Here is a 23875-nt window from a genome sequence, read left to right on the forward strand (position 1 = left end):
TCCACAACTAACTAAAGAATAAATTAGATTATATAATTTTCTCAAGAATATGTGAAGGTGTTGTAGGTCTCATTCAGAACCAGAAATTACCAGAACCAGATGACGTTCGGTTCAATTATTGGTCTCACATTGTGAACAGAATACTGTACTAAACCTTTTGTCCCATCTTTCTTTTAAAGGTGCCGCAAATTTTGAGGATGAGGAAAAGGGAATCAGTCACTGGTGTCAGAGAAACATACATCTGAGGCAGACCAGACATAATCGCTGAGGAAACCCACTAAGTGGGCTCCCAAAGAACAGAAGGGGAGGGGTAAATATTACTGACTTCCATTGCAGCACCTGATTTGGACTTGGTTCAGGTTGTGTCCTGGCTGAAGCACTCAAGCGATGCTTAACGTGAAGGCAATTAAGATTATTAGTGCAGCAGATGGCTGCTACATAGCAAGATTGGTATTCAATGATAAGCACTGCAAAAACCCTTCAAGGCTTCAATCTTTTCTCAGCTTTGTTACCCAATACGTAACTTTAAGCGTAGTTCTTTTAAAGACATGATACTACACCAGTTGTCCAATTCATTTTGCATTAGATTTAAAGCTAATGCCTCTTTTCATCCAAAAAAAAAGGTTTTTCTTCTTAATTGGTAATTGAGAAAAGCAGGCAGCACATGTGTTAAAGGCAACCTAATATCCAGTGGAAAATGAGAACACAAATCTACTGTTAAGTCCATCATCATGCTCAAATTTAAAAACGAATGGTGCTAGTGTCCATTTGCTGTGACAGCTGTCCACGTTTCATGTTGTTGTGCTATTTAAAACCTTTATGAGATGTGCAACCATTTTACACTTCATTTTTGAGGTTATTAATAAAAATAAGACAGCTTTTAAGAAGGGTGTGGGTTGACCAAAATTGAGATGAAATTTCTGGATTTCAAATTAACATGTTCGGTATAAAAACAGTACAATAAAGTATTAAGTTACTCAAAAAAGTTGCTCATATATTGAGGGACTGTTGATTTTATGAATGTAATTCACCTGCTATTAGTTTCAACAAAAGAAATTAACTAAACTCTACATGTTTCTACCCAGGATACAGTAATTCAGGCACACATGACATTATCAAAGTTACATTTATTATATCTGGTCACCAAGTGTTTAATACAAAGAAAGATGACTTTAGAAGCATTACTGAAGTAGAACAGTGTGTGGTATGGCACTTTCCTTTTCACAGACCAGAAATCCCCTATAAGACATATAACTCAGATTCATATAGTGCATAGAATTATTCGATTATCCACTTCATAGCAATGAGTTACAAAATCAAAAGCAATAAATACTGTACAACGATAAATCTGAAGTTAAAAATGACATGCCAAAATTTTACATTACATACAGTATCCGTAAACAACAGCATTTGTTATTCATCACTTTACAATAACATTTTTATAAAGTCAGTAAATTGTACAAGTATAATTCAATATATGATTATATATACACATATATATTCCAATATCAGTGTTTAAATAAAGTGCCTTTCTTTTTGAAGCTCTGAAAGGTGAAATCTTACCATCAAATGCACTTAGAAAAGAGTGTAATCTTCAACAACCAAGACTGCGAATTAGAAAAAGATACCAAATTTTACATTTTTGTCAACCAAATACCCACATTTATCAGTTTATTCACCAAAAATATTGACACACAAAGTAAAAACTCGGGCATGCAGACACTGCAATTTATTTGTGACAGAACCAACCCAGACTCACTGGACAAACTGTGGTGATATTTCTGCAAAATATTGCATTGTTTCGTACACATTTCACTACACCTTCAAAGCGAAATGTCCATTGACTGGCATAAAACAATGTAAGCTTGTCAACATTTTATTGCCTTGGGTGTTATACGTACATATTGTGGCAGTTTGGAAATTAAATTTACTGCGAGTGGCAATATAGGTTAAACAACATATCACCTAAACCTTAAACTTAACCAATAGTGTTAACATAAGAAATTGAAAGATAAAAATGCGTTTTCTGAAGCAACCATGCCATTGTAGTACATTCAGGACTTGTGCCACAACACTCCACATTGCAAGTTCAATACAGTACCAGGTGAGCAACCAAGCAAGTTTACTATATCAAAAAAGCAATACAAATGGTGCTGATTATGTGATGAAAATATCAAAATGTATTAATTTGGTAAAAATTTGCTATGGTAAAAATATTTTAGGTCATCATGACATAGCATTGTGCAAGGAATTAAGCTCATTATTAATCAATATTTTTTGTTTCTACCCAGGATACAGTAATTCAGGCACACATGACATTATCAAAGTTACATTTATTATATCTGGTCACCAAGTGTTTAATACAAAGAAAGATGACTTTAGAAGCATTACTGAAGTAGAACAGTGTGTGGTATGGCACTTTACTTTTCACAGACCAGAAATCCCCTATAAGACATATAACTCAGATTCATATAGTGCATAGAATTATTCGATTATCCACTTCATAGCAATGAGTTACAAAATATTTTAGGTCATCATGACATAGTATTGTGCAAGGAATTGAGCTCATTATTAATCAATAATCTGCCATAATTTGTGTCAAAAGGAATAAAAGTTTTTGGTGTTTTACTACCACTGGTGTTCATTTCAGCTGGAAACTGCAGTGAACTGTATGCATAGGTACTGTAAGTTTTTGAAGTTTTGCATAAATGTAGGAAGAGGCATGTATTTCTAATGAGCCTAGGTTGGACAGAACCCATGCACATACCACAAAGATCATAAAATCCATGTCTGTAATATTTAAGGTAAATACACTCTCACTAAGAGCAGGATATTTGAATGCTTCCAACATTTTCACAGCTGGACTGATTGACATTTTCATGGCTGGCATTTATTGTTATCTCAGTGAAAACATCTTCACGGTTTTGCTCAGGTCTGACAGGGATCATAAGCGATGCTAATGTGCACTTGGCTCATTCCTACATTTGGAGATCTTCTACTGCAGAGTTTTAATGTTACTTGCAACCTGTCTGCGAACACAAATTCCTTGATTCTTCTTCAGGTTAAGAAGTTTATTTAGAGTTATAACTGAGTTATAACTAAACTAACTAGAGGAATGTAGATCTTAAGATGAACCATGAAACATGAATGATTTTGTATCAAAGTACCTTTCTCAGAATCACTGCATTGAAGACGTTCAGAAGTCTTTACCTTGCAGTAACTGACCTGGGATTTAAACCAAGAACCTTTTAGTTACAGGTTCAACATCACTCATTGCGCATCTGTGGCAGTAATCCATGCAACATAATGTACTCTTTTTAATTTATCTAGTAAAAAATCTGAACTCAGTTTTCATAGGACTACATTGTGATTTTAAGCACAGTATATAATATTATCAAAGGTGGATGTTTATTGCTACATGGAGCAGTCGTCTGTCAGTGGGAATTTAGAAATCAAATCACCAGCATTCCGTGTCAACATCTAACAAAGGGATCATGATAACACTTGTGCTGAAAAGGGCGGCTTAGGTCCTTCAAACTACATCCCATGTAAGCCTCTAGGCTTTGATTGGGACTCAAGGATGAACCGAGACATTGAAAGAGCCATTGTATTTAAAGAGAAGTTCCTTTACAACAAGTGTCACCTTCACCTCACCTTTAGAGGAAGACTTCAATCCATCAACTAAGCTCTGACAGCCCCCTGCACTGGTGTCAGGAAGCTGTCTCATATTGCATTCAGTACAAAGCTGAGTTGTGTTGAAAGGCAAAAACGAAAACAGAATGGTATCCAATTATACTTCAGATTTTAAAAAACAAGCCTCCCATTGCTGAGGGACGTGTTCTCAAAGGCAAGTTCAAAAAAAGGTTCCCTATCGCTTCTCAGATTCTCTGCAAAAAGGTAGGTCAAAGGTCAAATGATCCTGCATAAATATCTATCCAATGACACAAGGTCTGTGTATATTTGTAGTAACAATATACAAACTCTAAAGAGAAGAACTTTTCTCAGAAATTTGTTGAATCGGTTTGCGAGTGGTGCGGCTTGTGTTTGATTTGTTTGGACTGATCTCGCACAGACTGGAGCGAGGCCAGGATTGAGCTTCAGGTCTAAAGACAACAAAATCGCCATTCTGTTGCATTTTTTAATATCTCACAATTCTAGCAGCTTTACTGGAATTCCTTTAATGGTGGACCAGAGTCTTTGAGGACACTTAAGGAAAACAAACGTTTATCCAATGAAAATACAGCAACTTGTTCCAGAGAATGCCATTGAAGAGCTGTTACTGAACTTTGTTTGGTAACATCACTGAAGACAGAAAATTGCATCATGATCTTCCAATCTGGGCTTTGGACCAACATGTTAAACCAGTGTTGTTGCAGTTGAGCTGTACGAAACAGTTTGTCTAAGCTTTAGTCTCCAGATGAATCTCTCTAAAGTTCCATTTAGTATCAACTAAATAGTCTAGATCTGTGAAGGAGTCTCCCTTTTATTGAATTCAAGACTGGTGAGATGCCCATACTGTACCACAAGACTCTCCAGAATTAAGCAAACACTAGTTTGATTTGATGTGAAATCCATGATCTGGATCAGTACTCCCTGGCCTCCTCTAGTTCATTCATGTAGACGTCTTCCTGCGGGTTCTCAACACACTGTAGCCCATTATTGGGAGGCCGAACCGAATGAAAACGGCTCCAGTCTCCTTTACACAGGATCCATGGGAGAACGTCTACTTTGTAATGAAGCTCTGGGGAGAACTCTGTACTGATGAGGTTGGGGGCTCCGGCCCCTTTGCCTCGAGTGATGAGCTTCATGTGATCGTCGTAGCAGCAATGCTGTGCAGCCAACGTGGTGCTGTCGAAGGAGAGCATCGAGCGAACGCAGAACTTTGCAGAGGGCTTGTAGATGTCCAGTCTCTCCTTGGGGCCACTGGCATCACGCCAGCGATAGGTCTTTTGCAACTTCCTATCGAAAATGTTGACAGCGCTGTAGACCACCTCGGATGGGTAGATGCAAGGGCAGTTGGGTAATTCGGTCAGGACCTGGTGTAGGTATTTCTGGAGGAAGTCGTTCTTGCAATTCAGCCACTTCTCGCAGCTGTCAACATCTACAGGGTGATCAGATCAATTTATTAGTGGTTGCAAAAATAATTACTCTGTGATTTAAAAAAAAAACTAATTATACATAACTTTTTGTTAATAATAAAAAATAGTGTATATTATATTATATTATGCCAAGAGAAAATACGGCCATATTGAGAACCATGGCCTAACACGCAATAGGGGTTGTCTCGGTCTGCTGCCAAAACATAAAGATACAAAAAAATATGTGCTTCAGGCAGCGGTCATGCTGAAACATAGCTGTTATTAACATTTATGTTTCATTGTGAAGAGATAAAAAAAAAAAAAACACTTTATCCTGTTATATTTTTTAACTACTTTCACTATTATTGCGGTTAAATGAAAAGAGCTATTACATTCAATGTTCAATGCCAAAAGTAAGAGACCAACAAAAAAACTCCAAAGCAAATAGTGTGAGTTTTGGAAGAGGACTCTTTACTTTGTGGTCTCAGTAACACTCTCTGTGGAGCATTTGTGAAACATTTGAACGTCAGATCTTTTACAGTCTAACAGGACTCCCACAGAGTTCCTCCTACTGCAGTCTCAGAGGAGAAGTTTCAACAACCATGCTGATTAAATGGGTTTTGAACTAGACGTTAATTAAATGAAAGCAACAACAAATCAATAAACATTTCAATTAATAAATTAACATACTAGGAGCTTGAAAGGCAATTAACAGGCAATTAACTGAGCCCTTTATTAAGAGATTCAGTAGTGCAGCATAATGTTGCAGATATTATGTAAAAGGCAATAGTTAGTTACAAAAAAAGTATCAAAAGTTACTTTCGTACTAACAGTTTTTGAACAGTGTAACCTGGTACTGTAATGGGTTTCTGGACGTGTTATGTAAATACCACCATAGCTTTTCTTCTGAAATACCTGAAATGTCTAGATTTTGGCTTTTTTTCTCTTGTTTCATACTTGCTGAAAGTAATGACTGAAAATTGTGCCCAGCCATTGTACATAATTGACTAATCACTGTGTGGGAGAAGGTGGGATCTACAGAGAACAGTTACAACAATGCAAATACGCATATTTGCATTGGAGTCATGGCCTAATGGTTAGAGAGTCGGACTCGTAATCGAAAGGTTGCGGGTTCGAGTCCCCGGCCGGCAGGGATTGTAGGTGGGGGGAGTGAATGTCCAGCGCTCTCTCCACCCTCAATACCACGACTGAGGTGCCCTTGAGCAAGGCACCGAACCCCCAACTGCTCCCCGGGCGCCGCAGCATGGCTGCCCACTGCTCCGGGTGTGTGTTCACGGTGTGTGTGTGCATTTGTTCACTACTCACTGCTGTGTGTGTGCACTTGGATGGGTTAAACGCAGAGCACCAATTTCGAGTATGGGTCACCATACTTGACAATACGTCACGACTTTCACTTTTCACTTCATATGCATACTGTATGAAGATTTTAGAGAGTGCATCAAATGGAAAACAAAACCAAAATTTAGACATTTTTGGTAATTTAAAAGTCCCAACCAGAACATTGCTGGAAAAAAGGACATATGGTCACCCTAACCACATATACAAATTACTACGGTACCACCAGAATACTGAATTGCTGAATGATCACACCATAGAAATACACAAAAAGACACAAAACAAACCTGTGCCAAAAACCTCTGTGCTGTTTGCCACTTCAAGAGGAGTCGGTTCTGTCACAGGAATTATGTCATCTGTATATGTAAAAGAGAGAAGATATATATATATTAAAAAAAAACAAAAAACATGACATTTTAAATAAAAACACAATATGAGTTTACCAACCAACATGAAAATAAAAATTAAGACCAGTTCAGCAAGCTAAAGTAACCACACTTTACTGTATTACTTCATGCTGGTTATCCAGCTACACTAGTTAAGTTGGTCTGCCAGCAACGATAACCAGTTCAAACTGGTCCAGATCAGGAGGGCTGCTCTCAAAACTACACCATCTTGCTGAAAAAATTATATTTTTTTCTTTTGAATTTCAAAATTAGCAGTGTTTTTAACATTGCAAATATTTCATTATAGGAAGTAGATGTTTTTTCATCGATCAATTTATTTTAAAAATATTTACAGGGTTTCTAAAAAATATTTCTCCTACTATCCGAGAGCTGTGTTTTTTTTTCAGCAGCTCAAAATGTTCAAATTAAGTTGTTCTATGATGTTTATTTATATAAACATCATAGCACTGTAGAGTCTCTCATAGTGTATTTGAGTTTGTAAGCGAACTGATTTTGTGTGTATTGCCCATTTGTGCATGGCAGGTTGCGGACCGCCCTGTATCAGGGGCTTTTATACTGAAAGCCCTCATTGAGTTGTCATACTGAAGCCAAGTAAATGCCTGCTGCTCTCAAAGAGCGGTTTCATAGTGTATACAGTACACACACAGAAGGCCAGACTGCTCTTTTTCTAACACAAGTCTGGTGTCCCTGGTGTTTGTTCGAATTCTACATGCCTGACAGAGATGAATGAGAGGCATTAGAGAAGTTTTCCATCACTATCAGCATAATTAGGAGCCGGATGGAATTAAGATCAAGATCAATAGTGAGTAGTGAAGTGCACTGTGGGGTTGCATAGGCCTGAGTATAAGTGACAGAATTGACAGTCTCACCGGGACAACGCTCTAAATCACATGTCCGTGATTCTGTGGCAGTGCAGGCGTAGCCACATGAGCGAATCCTCTTTTGATTCCCGTGTCCACAGGTGACGCTGCATGGTGACCAGTCGCTCCATTCTTCCTCCTCATATTCTGTAGATGAAAACATGAATGAGCGTAGGAATTCTGTGACAAAAAAGTAAGACCTTTTCTATAAATTGAGGCTAAGGAATTCCTCACACAGCATGTGGGAATGTTATGCAATGCAGGTCAGACCACAAATGAGTTGAGAATAATGCTAAAGGAATTTCTTTACTCTATATAACAAGCTTCTGAAAGTGAAATCTTCACCGAAAATACTTCAATCCGCTTGCATCTGAACTCTGTGTAACGTCCAACATACTGGGATTGACAAAGAAATAAATCCAAAAACAACCAAGCTAGTAAGTGCATCTCTCTGTTGTTTGCCTAAGAAAGCTAATGATGCACAACTAAATTAATATTGCGTATTTCTTTGTAAAATATAATCTCTCTAATAAACAAACTGTGGGCCCTCCTGGCAGGCCAGGCTTGCTTTTTTTTGGTAATAAATATGTCAGAGGCAAAGTCAGCCGCTTACAGCTGTAAGAACTGAGCCAATACAAACACTTCAGCAGGAAGGCAAGGCCTAATAGCTTAGACGCTTTCCAACAATGCTCTCTTTCCACCACCATGCTAAAGAGATTAAAGTTTCAGAGCACTCCATGGCGGTAGTGATGGAGAGAGAGAGAAGATTGGGAGAGAAATAAGTGCACTGTTTCCTCGCTAATGTATTTTGACTGCATTGTTGTTGGTTACGAGTTGTTGTTGTTAATTCAAAGTCCACATTCTGACGAGGAAGACGCCCACTGATGCTGTCACAGCAAAGAAAACACTGATGATAAACCCACTTACGAAGGTTATTCCAAATTGTTTGAATAACAATTTTGAATTCTTGAATACTTCAATTTAATTGGTATTTATTGGGTGTTTTCCCATTAAAAATATTTTTTATTTTATAAATAAAATTGTGTAAGATAAGACTGCTTTTTCAAGAGAATATGTCTCAAAATAAGTTTATTTTCTTTTTTCCATTAGAATCCCCTCCCCCCAGTTTAAGCATAAATGTACTACACTTTTAGGTGGGACAATTGAACAATAGAATGGGACAAGAACCATTCAAAAATATTTTGCTTCTAGCAGTTCCTCAAAAATTTCAAGCAGCAGCATAACTTTAATAATTAACCGCAATAATAGTAGCTTATAAATAATAAATTATTTATATAATAAATAATAATTTAATTTAAAATATATTAAAATAAAAAGTTATTTTAAATTGTAATAATATTTCAGAATATTACTGTATTTTATCAAAGAAATAGAGCCTTTGTGAGACTTCTTTAAACATTTAAAAATCTTACTGAGCCCAAATATTTGAACGATAGTTTTATGTTTAGAAATTATATGACTACATCTTAAAAAAGTATACATTGCCTAACACTGTGTCCAAAAACATAATAAAATGTTAAATACGATTTCTGCTCTAATCAGCAATGATATCCGTGTTAGTGTATCAGCAGAGTTTAGCATGGCAGCCTTGTACAGTGTCAAATCTGCACAAAACTGTATATTAAACATATATTTTGATATTGTGTTGTGTCACACAATGTCACTGCCTTTGCAGATCGAGACCACACACACTGGATCGACTTATATTTGCTATCAGAGAACTTTGTTTCAACTAAAATACCATAGGAACTGTAATAAGTTACTATAGTAAAACTATGGTAAATATTTTTCATAAGGGCAGTGGAGAGGAAAAAATGACCTAAACCTATAACATTCTACTGAGCTGTTGCCGAACATGGCCTGCTTGTAATTCTGTGGCTCACCATAATTGCAAAAAAGCGCTTCATTACTGTACGCCTCTAGACCAGACCACATCATTAATAATGTGGCTCATTTGCCCTTCTCTGTTTCCCATTCAAGCTTGTTTGTACACAACACACTCCTACTCTAAGTACACTCATTAGGTCTATTTTAGAGCTGGGGATCCACTGGAGCAACAGAGAGAAGCCGGTTCGGTTTCGAACCCACATCCTCAGAGGCTCTACTGCTGACACGACCGCAGCGAGCTTGTTGCAATTGCTTCTTTTTTGGCTGGGTGTTGGATTTGACCACACACCACCAATGCAATTTCTCTCTAATGAAGCTGACAGAACATGGTGGAACACAACCTCAATGGAGGATCACCCTGAAAGTCAATGACAGATGGAGAAAAAAAAATGCCCTTGTGAAATAAAGCTGGCTAAAGGATAAATGTAGATTCTGGTTTTAAAGCCGTAGCAGCGTAAGTTAAACTCCCAAGTTTTAGTTTAACAATCCAGTAAGAGCTTACAAGTGTGAAGCTTTTCTGTTCAAACTTTTTGCTATCCCTGATTACTATACAGAAACTAGTATTAGTATAGTATGCAGGGCTGACACATCTAAAAAGAAAAAAAGTCTAGTTAAAAATAATCACAACAGGTTTACTGCAAGTTTTCCACTAAATAAACACAAAGAAGAATTAAATTAATAATTTGATGTACTGTATATGTACCGATATAAAAACAAAACACAACACAGTTTTTGCTACCAAAGTTTAAAAAGTTACTTTTAAAACACAGTGTTGCTTAACTTCATCACTTAAAAACATGTTGAAAAAAAGCAAACAAATACAAATTTTTTTTGAAAGATTTTATCTTCACCAAAGCTGCATTTCTTTGATCAAAAATACAGTACAATTTAAATCTATAATACATCAATTATATTATTATCTATATAAATATACTAAATATTAACTCTAATCTATTTTAATAATGTATTTAAATTTTGAGTCTTTTGTGTCACCTAATGCATCAGAAATCATTCTAATACGCTAATTTGGTGCTTAAGAAACATTTCTTATTATCACCAATGTTAAAAACAGTTATGCTAATTGATATGTTTGTGGAAACTACAATGCAATATTCTGTAATGAACAGAAAGTTCAAAATAAGTGCAAAACTGGGGGAAAAAAGTCTTTTTTGACCAATTTAAAGCATCTTTGCTGGATAGAAGTATTTATTTCTCTCTGACCACACATTAGTGAACAGTAGTCTGAAGAGTAATCTCATGAGTTGGGGCTAAACAGTACCCGTTTGGAAACAATCATTATTTCATTCAACTGGTGCCTCCTAGAGGTAGAAAAGTTACCCAAACAGCTTTGAGTACAATATCACACTTCCCAGCAATTTGATGCTGTTTGCCAATTTTTCAGTGTCTCACACATAAAAGAGTGACTGAATGCTTTAACAATTTCCTCAGGCAGTGAATATAACTTTGGTGTGGAAAAATGGAAACGACAGACAAAACAAAGGCAAAAAACACTTTCATTCCAAGGCCTGAAAACTGCCATGAATTCCAAAGAGAACTCAAAGGGCTAGGCCGTGTGAATCACAGCGAAGCGCCAGTCATGAGATGAAAACACAGCAGACGCTTTCTTTGTCAGCCCAAGCATGCTGGCCCTTCTTTCAATCTACTGTCTAATTGAACACAAATATTAGTTGTTTAGCCAGCAAAGAGGCCCCACGCTGCTCTTAGCAAGCATCGGGGCCCAGGTTTCAAATAGCCACGTTTTCCGAGCACTAGTGTCAACTTCAAAGCGGACACACAAAGCTGATGCTCAAGCTCACTGTCTCTAACGTGAACCAGACATAGCGTTGAGTTTCCTCCTGAAATCCCTTATTCAATACTTTCATTCTGATCTTTTCTTCACCATATACTTTAAAAAGGTTCAGAGCACTTGATGATGGTTGTGTTCTGCTATTTAAGGATAAAAATTAAAATGGTATTTCAGCACTACAGTTTGCCCTGTATGTAAACATTTTGAGGTAATGATCTGCCTAACTGACAAAGAAGCAGTCTGGTGGTGAGATAACATGTACCACAACTAATATTGTCATAATGTATTAGGACAACACAGCACCGGGTTGCCTTTCACTGTTTACCGCTGATAGGCATCAAGAGAAAATCTCTGGAAGTGGTGACAGAAATGACAAGTTTATGTAGCAGTTCTTGAGTGCAACCCTTAAAGCATAAATCATAATGTCAAGACCTAAAGAGGAGGCTGGGGCCCGCATTGCTGAGGAAATCAGCTAGGCATACATGCCCTGGCGTTCCAAGAAGCCACAACACGAGCGCTGATACTTCCGATAACGAGGCTGAAGAAAAACAAAAACTAAAAATTCAGGGTTTCCAATTACACAGTTGGAAAAAACATCAAGACAGTTTAATTCAGGTCAATTATTAGGATTTTTCTTCACTTTTGCACAGCAACAGGGATGCGTCCAAACTCTCACTGGCAATAACTACCCGTGCTTACCGTAATTGTCCATGGAGTCCCAGCCCTTCCAGCGTCTGTCCCAGTCTGCACCCACACCACTCAATAGGGAATCTTCTCCCTCATAACTGAGGTCCTCTCCGTTTTCCTCCAGACTGCCTTGCCCAGGACCTTCTTGACTGGAATCATGGTATTCCCAGAACAGTGGCCAGAAGAGCTGCTTATGGCCTGGCCACTCTTCTGAGCTCAAGGACCAGTCATTCCTGCTCTCCTTGGCGAGGTCCATCTCAATCTCCATCTGTGGGTTGTCCACAACCTCAATGGTAACCTAGTAGAGAGATACAAGTTGGTATGTTGATCTGCAAAAAATGCATATCAGAAAGTTGTAGTTCTACAAAACCTTGGTTTTGGCTGGTTTTTGGAACATGATAACTAGTTCAAGATGGACAACCAGCCCAAACAAGCCTGACCAGGTCCAGCTAGCCAGGTTCAACCTTCTAGACAGGCTTGGATCAGCTAATGACCATAAATGGCCAGTTTGGACCAGCAGAAACCATTTTGACAAATATCAAGTCTGACTAGGCTTTCAAAGCAAATTAGATTATTAGATTACATACAATATACATGCTTTATATTATACTTATAATAGATAGATAGATAGATATTTCCTTTTAAGGTCACATTCAATTGATCTTAAGTGATAAGAACTCATAAAATTTATATTTCAAATAAATTATGTTCTTTTGAACTTTCTATTCATCAAAGAATCCAGGGAAAGAAAAAAAAACATCATCACAGTTTCCACTAAAATATCAAGCAGCACAACTGTTTTAAACATCGATAATAAGAAATGTTTCTTGAGCACCAAATTAGCATATTCAAATTATTTCTGAAGGATCATGTGACACTGAAGACTAGTAGTGATGCTGAAAATTGGGTTGGGTTGGAAAATTCAGCTTTCCCATCTAAGGAATATATTACATTTTAAAATACATTAAAAATGGAAAACAGTTAATTTAATAATGTAATAATGTTTCCTTTTTTATCAAATAAATGCAACCTTGGTGACTTTCAAAAAACACTAAAAACAAAATGACCCCAAACATACTGTATATGTTTAACTGAACACACAACATATTGGGTTTAATTGCACAGACATTTAGAAGGTAACTCTACCGCCCCATTGAGCACTGTGCTTTTTTAGAGCCGTGTATGTTAAGAATGTTCAAAGGATATTCAAAGTTTTCTCTATTCTCTGTTTGTTTATTTCAAAGGATATTTTGAGGTGACAGATTTATTCTTTGCATGTTTGGGCTCGTAGTGCCCGAGTCAGGCAGACCTGAAAACGATGGCAAGTGTTCCAGCAGGCCGAGACAAAGGACTGGTTGTTTATTTCCCCTACAGCGTAACAATCTGATGGCTGCTGCAGCTGTTTATAAAGGCACGGAGCAGTTTAGAGCGGGTGATTATGCTACTGTAACTGCACTGTTTACAACAGTCGGCCTCCACCTCCTCCTTGAACTAATCATGACTGTATTCTATGTCCAAAGAACACAAAACGTCACTTTTGAAGACAAAAAGATCCAAGGTTTAGATTGCTGGAGGTCCATTAAATGGCAAAATTAAGTTTAATGGCAACAAAGATGTTTAAGAAATCTCTCCTGCATTTCTTTGTCAAGGTGCTATCAAATTTGTTGCTGCTAGGAATGAATCATGGAAAAAGAAGATAACATGAGATATACCAAAAACTTAAGAAAGTGTGTCTTAAAATCATAACGTTCACCACATTACCTGCTAAAGGCAGTAACTCATACATTTATATTGGCAACAACCATACTGGAGATGCATTAAAACAAAATAGCTTTTTCTAAAAAGTATGGAAGATGGACCCGTCCCACTTGGAAGACTCTTGAATTTTCCCTATTATAAAAGTCAATTTGCTTACCAGGGATCTCCTGTGTATTTTTTCCCTGAAGTCTAACTTCGTTTCCTCTCAAGTCCACTTACACACATAAACTTCATAACAGTACTAAAAATATAAAAATTCCTTCTTTACCGGTGTTGTAAAAACATTTAAAGATTGGGATCTGCTCTTGGAGGGAGCATTAAAAGTGCCTGTTAAAATAATACATTGGCCTTTCACCTTTTGGATTTTCTCGGGATTTCTTTTTGGTACACTGTGCAGGAGTTTGAGCAGCATGGCTGAAATGAGCTACACCAGAATAAAGGTCTCGCTTGGGGTAATTTAAGAGGCCTCTCCGGTTTAGAAGCAGCTGTGACATGACCAGCAACAGCGCAGAAACCTGAAGTCCCTACTGCAATCACAGCAGCAATAACAGTGAAACAATGAGTGCATAGGTTAATTACATACACCACGAACTGTTGCCAAGTAAAATCAATCCATTACCCAACTCATTATACAATGATTTACTTCACCCTAAGGAAAGAAATTACAAGGTTTTGGGAACGGTGAGATGTTAAACATATCTGGAATAACAAACTACCCTCATAATATTAACAACTGTCTTTAGAAGAACTAATGCCAAGATATACAGATACACAATGAAAGAAACCCAAGACCCCCAAGACACAAAATGACTGATTCAGTTAATTTACCTCATTTTCTTGTGGTCCAAGAGCCTGTAAACACTGTATTACTTCTTTAAAAGCATGTATATACAGAAAGAAACTTGATTCTGAAGCAATCAATATGACAATAAGGTGAGACTGGGCTCTTACTTGAATGTTTGGGTTCTGGGAGCCCAGGTCTGCGTTGGCAAGGTCAGGGAAGTTCTTCAGGTCCAAAATGAAGGGTTCTTCTTCTTCCTGTGGAGCAGGTTTGGAAAGGACTCCCTCCGAGCGAATCTGTGACCATCTCCTCTTATGACGGCGAGGCAAAGGCGGCTCACTCCTCAATTGGTTCTGCCGCTGAATGTCCCGCAGTGACTGTCTGACATCTTTGGAGCCACCGTGACCTCTGACCTGGGAAGTGCACACATAGACTCCTATGAAAGGAACATCTGGTGATCTAACCAGCTTTATTTAGATTAAAGTGCAAAGATTCCTTATGTATAAAGCCCCCAGAATGGGCCAAAGATAAATTCTTCTGAGAAATTTCGTCATGCACGTAAAGATGGTTGGAGGATCTGTCTTAGTTTAACACCATATCAAATCTATACAGCTGTGACCTTATGGCCCATATGAAAAAAGATGTCTGGGTTTCAAATAAACCCATCTGGAGTGAAATGTCTAACACATGACAGCATATCAGGTGGATTCTGGAACAGGATTAGTAGAAATCATGGCAATAAAAAAAGGAAAAGCCTGTTTCCCAGACCTTTGGAAGACTCTGTCAGTCTCTTTTAAGGTTTCGTATATACAAAAAGCACTCTTTGAGTTCTTTGATTTTCATGCTGCATATCTGTCAATCGATGCTTCATTGGGTTACCATTAGCAACATAACAAAACAGACAGCAGAGAAACATCAACAAGGAAGAGGAATTGCACGCTTACTGCTGCTGCTCATTCTTTCTCACTAAGTCTGAGACAGTCATGGCTCACTCTCTTGACAGCTGTTTGATATTACGGTAATGCTACGTTCAATGGATGGAGAGGGACTGTGAATTCCTGGAGGAAGACTCAGGAGTCGGGACAGTGCATGCAGGTAAATGATTACACATTAAAGGATATGTATCTCTTTCATCTGGTTTACTTTAATATGGAGACATACAGTCTGTAGCGGTACAAAGAAAGACCTCCTGTTGTCCACAAACTATGACAATACTCGAAAGCACTTTACATCTAGCTACTAATCATGTCAACTAGTCTCAAGCCTCAAGAATGAGGCTTTTTAAAAAAAAATAAGGTAACACTTTATTTTGATAGTCCACGTTAGACATTATATTAACAGTAAGTAACTTTGTAACTACATGTCGATTAACAGTCAGAGTATAGACCCTTTTTCTGTTAGTAAACATTGTGACGTTTTTCTTTGGGCGGAGCTTAGGTGGAGGCAGAAAGATTCCACTGACCGCTTCACTAGACATACGATTGTTTCTGTCCAGTCAGCTCGTTTTATCTCGTTTCACCACAGCTGTCGTCGTTTTTTTGTCTGGCAGTGGCATCAGGTATGCCTTAAAATGTCAAATTGGAGCCTCTACAACAGGGGTGTCCAAACTCGGTCCTGGAGGGCCGGTGTCCTGCAGAGTTTAGCTCCAACTTGCCTCAACACACCTGCATATAAGTTTCTAATATGCCTAGTAAGAGCTTGATTAGCTGCTTCAGGTGTGTTTAATTAGGGTTGGAGCTAAACTCTGCAGGACACCGGCCTACAACATCGATTCAGGCACCCAACATCACAACAAGATATATTTTAGGTTCCTTATGTAGCCGAATCTCCTCTGGTTTGAATGGGCCTCCAGTTTTTGCTTTGTTTTGCCTCCAGCTAGTGCTGTGACGTAATTGTGACGTTGGCCCTAAAAGGCTTAATATCTTCTAACACTTTATTTTGATGGGTCCACAACATACAACATTACTGTCTATGAGAAATTTTACAAGTATATGTCAACTTATTCTACTAACCCTAAACCTAACCTATCAGTCTACTCTCAGAGTTAGTAGACATGTAGTTGCAAATTAATGAGAATTAGTTGACATGAAATGTAGTTGATATGTAGTTACAAAGTTACTCAGAGTTAGTAAAATGTCTAAAGTGGACTATCAAAATAAAGTGTAACCAAAATGAATAAAAAATCAAGTGATTTAAAAGTGTTTATTTTATTTAATTAAAGGTAAAATATTACTATAATAATTATTTTAATATAAATAATGAATTACTGTTTCTTCAAGCCACATCAGTTCGAGTAATGTCCTCAGACTAATTATTATTCCCAAAATTGACCTTAAATAATCACATTCTAAATAATACAATTCTAAATATATATTTACTTATCATTGTTTTTGTTATTTAATAATTTTTATGATTTATGAAATATAAGTAAAAAATATCTGTAATTTATGTGTTACTTACAAATAATAATGCTTGTCAATAACCAAAGATGTGTTTGGCCCAATGAACAGAATTTTAGTATGGGTCATGGATCATTCAAATCAGGCTATTGATACACATACACACACATACAGTATATATATACAGTGTATATATATATATATATATATATATTAGTATATATTTGACCGTATGGGTCAAATAGAATTATTGGTTAATATTATTTTCCCCCAAATACACATTGTGTAAAACGACATTGTTTTCTTTTTCTTTAAAATAATATACACTGATGAATTGTGCAGAACAAGACCGGGGACATTTAAATGTTGTAAGTAAATTGTATAAATGTTCATGTTGTCTTTAGCTTCATGCATTCTCCAACATGCAATAAGCACCAGATGAAACTCAGTTTAGACTTTACATTTTGGGTCATGCTGCGCTTCAAAGAGTTCTTGTGGAGGCCCTGTCTATAAGCCACCAGAGACTTCAAAAGAACAGCAACATACACAAGCATAAATCAGAAAGCAAGAGACACATATGTCCTCATCACAGTCACATCATTCTGCAAGCTTTACTATAACTCCCTTACTTTCAAATCTCCATCTCAGATCCTCACAGATTCAAATCACCTTGGTGCATTTCAACATGTGGTATTCCTGCTCTTCTTCATCTAGAGACTCAGTTTGATGGTCCCAATGTTCCCTTCTGACGCAGCAGAGGAGAGAGAGGGAGTTGGGTCTGTCTGATCAAAGCCTCTCTCTACTGATCATGCGTGGCCTGCCTTGTCTCACTTCACTGCTTGTGTCTCTCCCACACGCAAAACAGATGTCCTCTGCTCCAGACGATAAACTTCAACATTGCGCTCTAATGAAGTTCATCATCACGGGGGGTGGGGAGGAGGAATGGAATAGAAGCTTCTTTAATGATTTGTACACAATTATTAATATCCAATCGACAAATGTTTCTATTTCAATTCAGTATTTGAAATTTGAAATCCATTGAAATTTGTTAGCATTTTGATAAATGGAAATATGTTTAGATATGTGACCCTGGACCACAAAACCAGTCATAAAGGTCATTTTTTTAAAACTGGGATTTATCTGAAAGCCGAATAATAAACTTCCCATTGATATATGGTTTGTTAGGATAGGACAATATTTGGCCGAGATACAATTATTTCAAAATCTGGAATCTGAGGGTGCAAAATTTTTTTTTTTAAATATTTAGAAAATCGCCTTTAAAATTGTCCAAATGAAGTCCTTAACAACACATATGTGAATGCTGTTCCGAAAACAACCGGTCACCATTTGTCATATAATAAAAAGTACGGAAATAATTTAAAATTTGGTCATGGATGAAAGCTTGGTATGCGTCCAAAGTCGTCACCGACTCCTATGAACTGATTCTTTTACAAAGTCAGTGAATCATTCAGAGCTGTTGCTAGTTTATTGACTCGCTAAACCACGAGCCAAAACAACTGATTTGAAATAAACTGAGAATGTTAAATCCTTTCTTGGATTTAATCAGACTTGCATTTGTTTATTTACTGATTGGTTGTTAATATGACAACGTGTAATTTAACATGCATATTGACAACTGAGTTTTGTTGTATAAATGAACGTACTGACCATTTTACTCTCCATCTTGAATTGTTTGGCGTTTGACTGGCTGTACCTTGCCATCAAAAAGCACTGACACTTGACCCAAAGCTGAAATCTTATTGGCTGGCACGTTTTCCTCACTGAATGAAGAAAACCAAGAACATATGGTTATCTACGTGTGAATTTTCCATAGCAATTTCTATTAAAAAATCTTGTTTGTGCCGATTCTGCCAAATATCCATGTCTCAGTTAAAGGGCCTATAGAAGATGGTAAGCATGAACTTAGGATTTGGAACAGAGTCAATGTGTCAGCTAGGAATTGCAGTCGTAGTGCAGTTGGGAAGTACTGTCTATTTTTTACAGCCGTGTGAAAACCAATGAGATGTTACCATCCACAAAGTTTTATCTGCCTGCAGTGAGCGCAATGAAGGATTTCGAGTGTTTCCTCACTTTGTGCGCCTTCCAGAGATCTTTCATACCATTCCCTTCAATCATTCTATAATCAAACCTCTGAGAAAAAGTCACGCCAAGATAAGCTCCTCACACAGCGTTGCCGTTTGTATTAATCACTTTCTTCACATGGGTGAAACTGCACCAGCTGAGACGAAAAGGATGGCTATGATTTCACATGAGTACTACAGGTTAATACGCGAAAAGAAACTTTAAAGAATTCTTTCTTGTGCCGCAAAGCGGCTCGCAACAACTAAGTCCCTGGAGCCAGAATTCCTGACACTCCACAAAGGGGGCCAACAGAAACAGAGGAGGCAAGACAGCAAGGCCACTTGTGAGAAGAGTGACATGGTAAGGATGGAATCCTGCCCAGATCCTAGCAGAGACGATTATTGTCCTCATGCCTTTATGTTGTTCTTTCTCTATATTTTTCTTCCAGCATACCACCATGTTACAATCTGATTCTCTTGGCATGCCTCAACAGCATCAGTGTACCATGTGTTATCTCCTCTCCTCACAAACAGTTATTGTGTTTTATAGGACGTGCCATCTGGACGGGCGCGGAGACCTAAGAGAATGAACAAATATGCCCCTGCCAAAATAAATACCACACACACACGTGGTCTGGGGATGCTCTGAGCTGAATATGCTGGAGCTGAGGTGCCACCACAACAAGGGCAGGCCATCAGGGCACCGAAGCTGGAGAGGCACCAGAGTCCCAAAGCACATGAAACATTCAGAGTCTGATTTCCCTAACACTCTCACAAAGCATTACCTCTGACCGCCTAGAAAGAAAGCAAATGGGACGCATTAGCGACGGAAAACTGAGCGGCTTGTTCATAATTCAATAAAATGAATGGATTTGATTATTCCCTTCCAAAAAAGAGGGAAAAGCTCATTTTTCTTCGAGCCAAGTATTAATCACACTGTCAGGAGCCCTTATTCCTTGTCTGTGTGTCATGCAGTTAAAACTATGGAAGCTCATTTCTGGTACAGTGTGCAAAAATAATAAGGTAATTGTAGCCTTAAATTGTTTCTCATTTTTGTGACTTTACTTTTGGAATTATGACTTTATATCCCACAATCGCAACATCTTGTCTCACAACTACACAATTTCTTTATCATTAAAACTTTGTTTCTCAAAATTGTGACTTTGTTTCTTAGAATTGAAACTTTTTCCCAAAATTACCAAAATTGTGACTTTTCATTACAAAATTTCGACTTAAAACAATTGCGACTGTTTCTCAAATCGCAAATGTATTTCTTATAATTACAACTTTATTTCTCATAATTGCAACTTTATTTCTTAGAATTATGACTATATCTCAAAATTGCAACTTTATTTCTTACAATTACAACTTTATTTCTCAAATTATGGCTTTACATCTCAATTGCAACTTCATATTTCACAATTTTATTTCTCATAATTGTAACTATTTCTTAGAATTGCGACTTTATATCTCAAAATTTACGTCTAAAGATTGTAACTTTATTTCTCATAACTGTGACTTAATTTATAATAATTACAACTTTAATTACAAATTTCTTAATAATTTTCTTAATAATTACAAATTTCTTAGAACTCAGATTTTTCTCAAAATTGCTACTTTAATTGTAGTCACAGTCGACACTGCAAATCTTACATTGTAAACTTCATACTTTATCTTACGATTGCATTTTTTTTTAAGTTATGCCTTTATATCTTACAATCTGAATGAATATTTCTTGTTTAAAACTTTACTCACATGTACCTGTTTTTTTTTTTTTTTCAAGGGCAGAAATGGGTTTCCATATGAAAAACTTTTATGTGCAGCAAGTGAAGCTCAAGGTTAGAGTGCCTAGATGGATATATCCCACACAGATCCACGTCTGGCATCTCTCAGGTGGCTTGTGTCAAAAACTCTTCATTAGCGTCATGTAAGCCTCAGAAATCACATCCCCCTAGAATTCCTGTTGACACTTGATAACCAACTTGTACCGAATGTACCAGCGGTACTGTAGATCCTGATACCAACTGTATTAATGTTATAAACTAAAAAAAGGTAGATTGGATACATATCTTTTCTTTTACGAGCTTCAGATGTTTATAATCAGATCTCGGTGCTGCACAACATGTTTTGTAGGGCCAAGATCTAAAAAAATAGTTGTACTCAGCAACATGCAGGCACGTTATTACATCTATTACTTTCAGGCTGGTATGTGTGTGTTCTGGTGGTTTTTGTGAAATATTATCTGGTGTTTCTTCATTAAATTCTGAATATAGCTTTCACAGCGTCTACCAAGGCATTCGCTATATACTTTTATACAGATTATGGTTTACAGTTTCAGCTTAACCTCAATTAGAGCACTGGACATTTGAGCTTTCCGCACCCGAGTCATCCGGCACAATGCTAAGAAACAGCAACATGAACTTCCAAGCGGGGCTCAAGAATTTGGCGCCATTTGTGGAATTGGTGTCTGCTTGGGCTTGAGGAGAGGAAGAGCCCTGTGATTATTGGGCTTATCAATTATAGCAGCAAGGCCACTGAACTCCTACGAGATTTCTCTGAGCGTGGCGTATCGGATTCCAGCTGGCTGTTTTGATTAGTAAGTGTCAGTTTTTGTGTGAAGCAAAGACTTCCTGTTGTGCAGGTTAAACAATGGCCCTCCCATGTCTGCGTGTACCCCGATGGCTTCTTTAATAAAAACATCTTTCCCAATTGGCTTAAAAGGTAGGTTAGACATTATGTTTTCACACCACGCACAAAGACAGCCTTGTATCACCTGAGTCTCGCCGCTTACCAGTCTGCTTTCTGTCAGATCTTCGCACCCTTGAGCAAGATGTGTTCTTAACCCCCTGCTCAGGTTGTGCATAGTGACTCGAGTATCTGTTATATTGATTGATTCATGTGCACATGCAAGAGAGGCCTTAGTTTTACATCTAGGATAGTGGACTTGTGCTCGAAATTCTTTTCAGAGGGGAAATGACTATTAAAAGGCAGCCTGGGGTAGGTTTGCATTTCCTCTCTGCGTTAACACGCCATAAAGCTGATCCATGAAAAAAGTCACATCATAAAGCCCTGGATTCAGTGTGACCTCACTTCTCTGCTGAAGGAGAAATTAATTAATTAAATACCCAGAACAACCCATGAACATTAAACTGTGGTTTATCATTTAACAGATGGGTCAAATTAACCACCCCACCATTCCAGACATTAAGCACACTTTAACTATATATGGAAACTGTTTTTTCAGTGTGGTTTGACCTCTAATAAACTTTATCCTGGTTCTTTCTGGAGATTATATGATATGATATGTAATAAAAAAATGCATGCCTGTCTGACACCTGCTGTTCTGCAGCATAGTAAAGCAGACCGGCTAGATGTCACAATGAATATCAAATCACTATTTTGGCCTACAAATATTGGAATACATAAACTTAACATGATCATTTTATCTTGAGAAAACGGTTCTCCTTTCAGTTAAAATATGTAGAAATATAGATAAAACATTCATTTGTTTGACTGGATGGTATAGTTATTGGATGTGACATCTTAGCCTCAGTGACAATTAGCTCCAGTCATTCCTATTTGTTAAAAAATCCGATCAGGTGACATCATTAATTTTTCGCACATCATTGACCAAGATGGTCGTAGAATCAGGAACATGAACTATGTGATTGCATATGAACTTTTAGAGCTTTTATGATCTAAAAGTTATTTTTCAACCCAAAATGTCATTAGCATTTATTTGGGATTTTCTGACAAATATATATGTTATTAATTTAGATATAAACTCTTCTGTTGCTGTCAAATAACATTTCTTTTAAAAAATAGCTAATTAATCATTAATTATTGATGAATTCATACCTCTAGAGATGTTCCACTCTTGCTCTTGATGTGATTTGCTCTTCGTCTTTTTGCAGGGAACCCCTTCACCAACAGAAGACAAAGTGTCAAGAAAACTGCCCACCCTAAAGCTTGGCTTCGAATCAGCATGACTTCGTAAAAAAATAATATTAATGTTTATTATGATTTTGCTATCGTGCACCACTTCTGCCGAGTTTCTGTGAACGGCAATCAACCCTCTTCAGTTCCAAGGTTATTTTATGTCTCTTTCTTTGTATGTATGCCCATCCCTCATATAAAACCAATCCATCTAAAACGTCATAAATGCATTAGGCATTAAACACGTAAAGCAAATTCTCAGGGAGCAGCAGAACAACCCTCATATCCGCGTGTCCCTCAGATCTTCTGACTCTTAGATGTTCTTAGTCTCCAAATGCATTTCAGCAGTTCCCAAACTTTAATATTCCTCTCAGAGTTGTCCAGGTGATCTTCCATGTGTCGTGAGTTTGCCTCTATCCAGTGGAAATATACGAAGAACAGTCTTGTTTGAGTGTGATTCTGCGGTGGATAGCTCCTCAAACACGCGTCTCGCGGAGCGCAATGCGCACTGAAGGTCCGAGGCGCAAAGAAGATCAACGCAGCACTCGTATCCTCACTACCCGTAAATGCAGATGTATGATGCGCTCCTGACTCATGCTCACTGAAGTCTACACTTCATGCAGGTACTGTGGTGAAGTGCCCTCAGTAATTCACTGACTGGATGTGACATTCATCTCCCTCCGCTGGTGTGACGTCTCTGGAGGAGGGGTTCATAAACCCCACTCTGACTGACTGCATCAATGACTGAATGAATGAATGAAGCATGAAAGCTGAAGCTGCCTGCGTGGTGTATAATATCTTCATGAGACCCACCGAA

The 23875-nt window shown here is 37.6% G+C and overlaps 1 protein-coding gene across 1 annotated transcript; it reads right to left on the bottom strand.

The window, feature by feature from the left end:
- Positions 1–1114: 1114 nt before the first annotated feature.
- On the bottom strand, positions 1115–23743 carry LOC306886134 (isthmin-2-like). Its single transcript, XM_079443029.1, has 6 exons — positions 22981–23743; positions 14813–15055; positions 12116–12401; positions 7711–7848; positions 6722–6790; positions 1115–5101 (listed from the first exon to the last, which is right to left on the bottom strand). Exons 1-6 carry the CDS (start codon positions 23107–23109, stop codon positions 4584–4586), a joined length of 1383 nt encoding a protein of 460 aa, XP_079299155.1. The 5' UTR covers positions 23110–23743; the 3' UTR covers positions 1115–4583.
- Positions 23744–23875: the final 132 nt, after the last annotated feature.

This window comes from Barbus barbus, assembly GCF_936440315.1.
Source record: "Barbus barbus genome assembly, chromosome: 20".
Taxonomy (NCBI): Eukaryota; Metazoa; Chordata; class Actinopteri; order Cypriniformes; family Cyprinidae; genus Barbus; species Barbus barbus.

Coding starts and splice junctions, on each gene's coding strand:
- LOC306886134 (XM_079443029.1), bottom strand. CDS start 23,109: ATGCTGATTCGAAGCCAAGCTTTAGGGTGGGCAGTTTTCTTGACACTT. Junction 15,056..22,980: donor AGAGTGGAACATCTCTAGAG/GTATGAATTCAT, acceptor TGCACTTCCCAG/GTCAGAGGTCACGGTGGCTC. Junction 7,849..12,115: donor GGACTCCATGGACAATTACG/GTAAGCACGGGT, acceptor TTTCATCTACAG/AATATGAGGAGGAAGAATGG.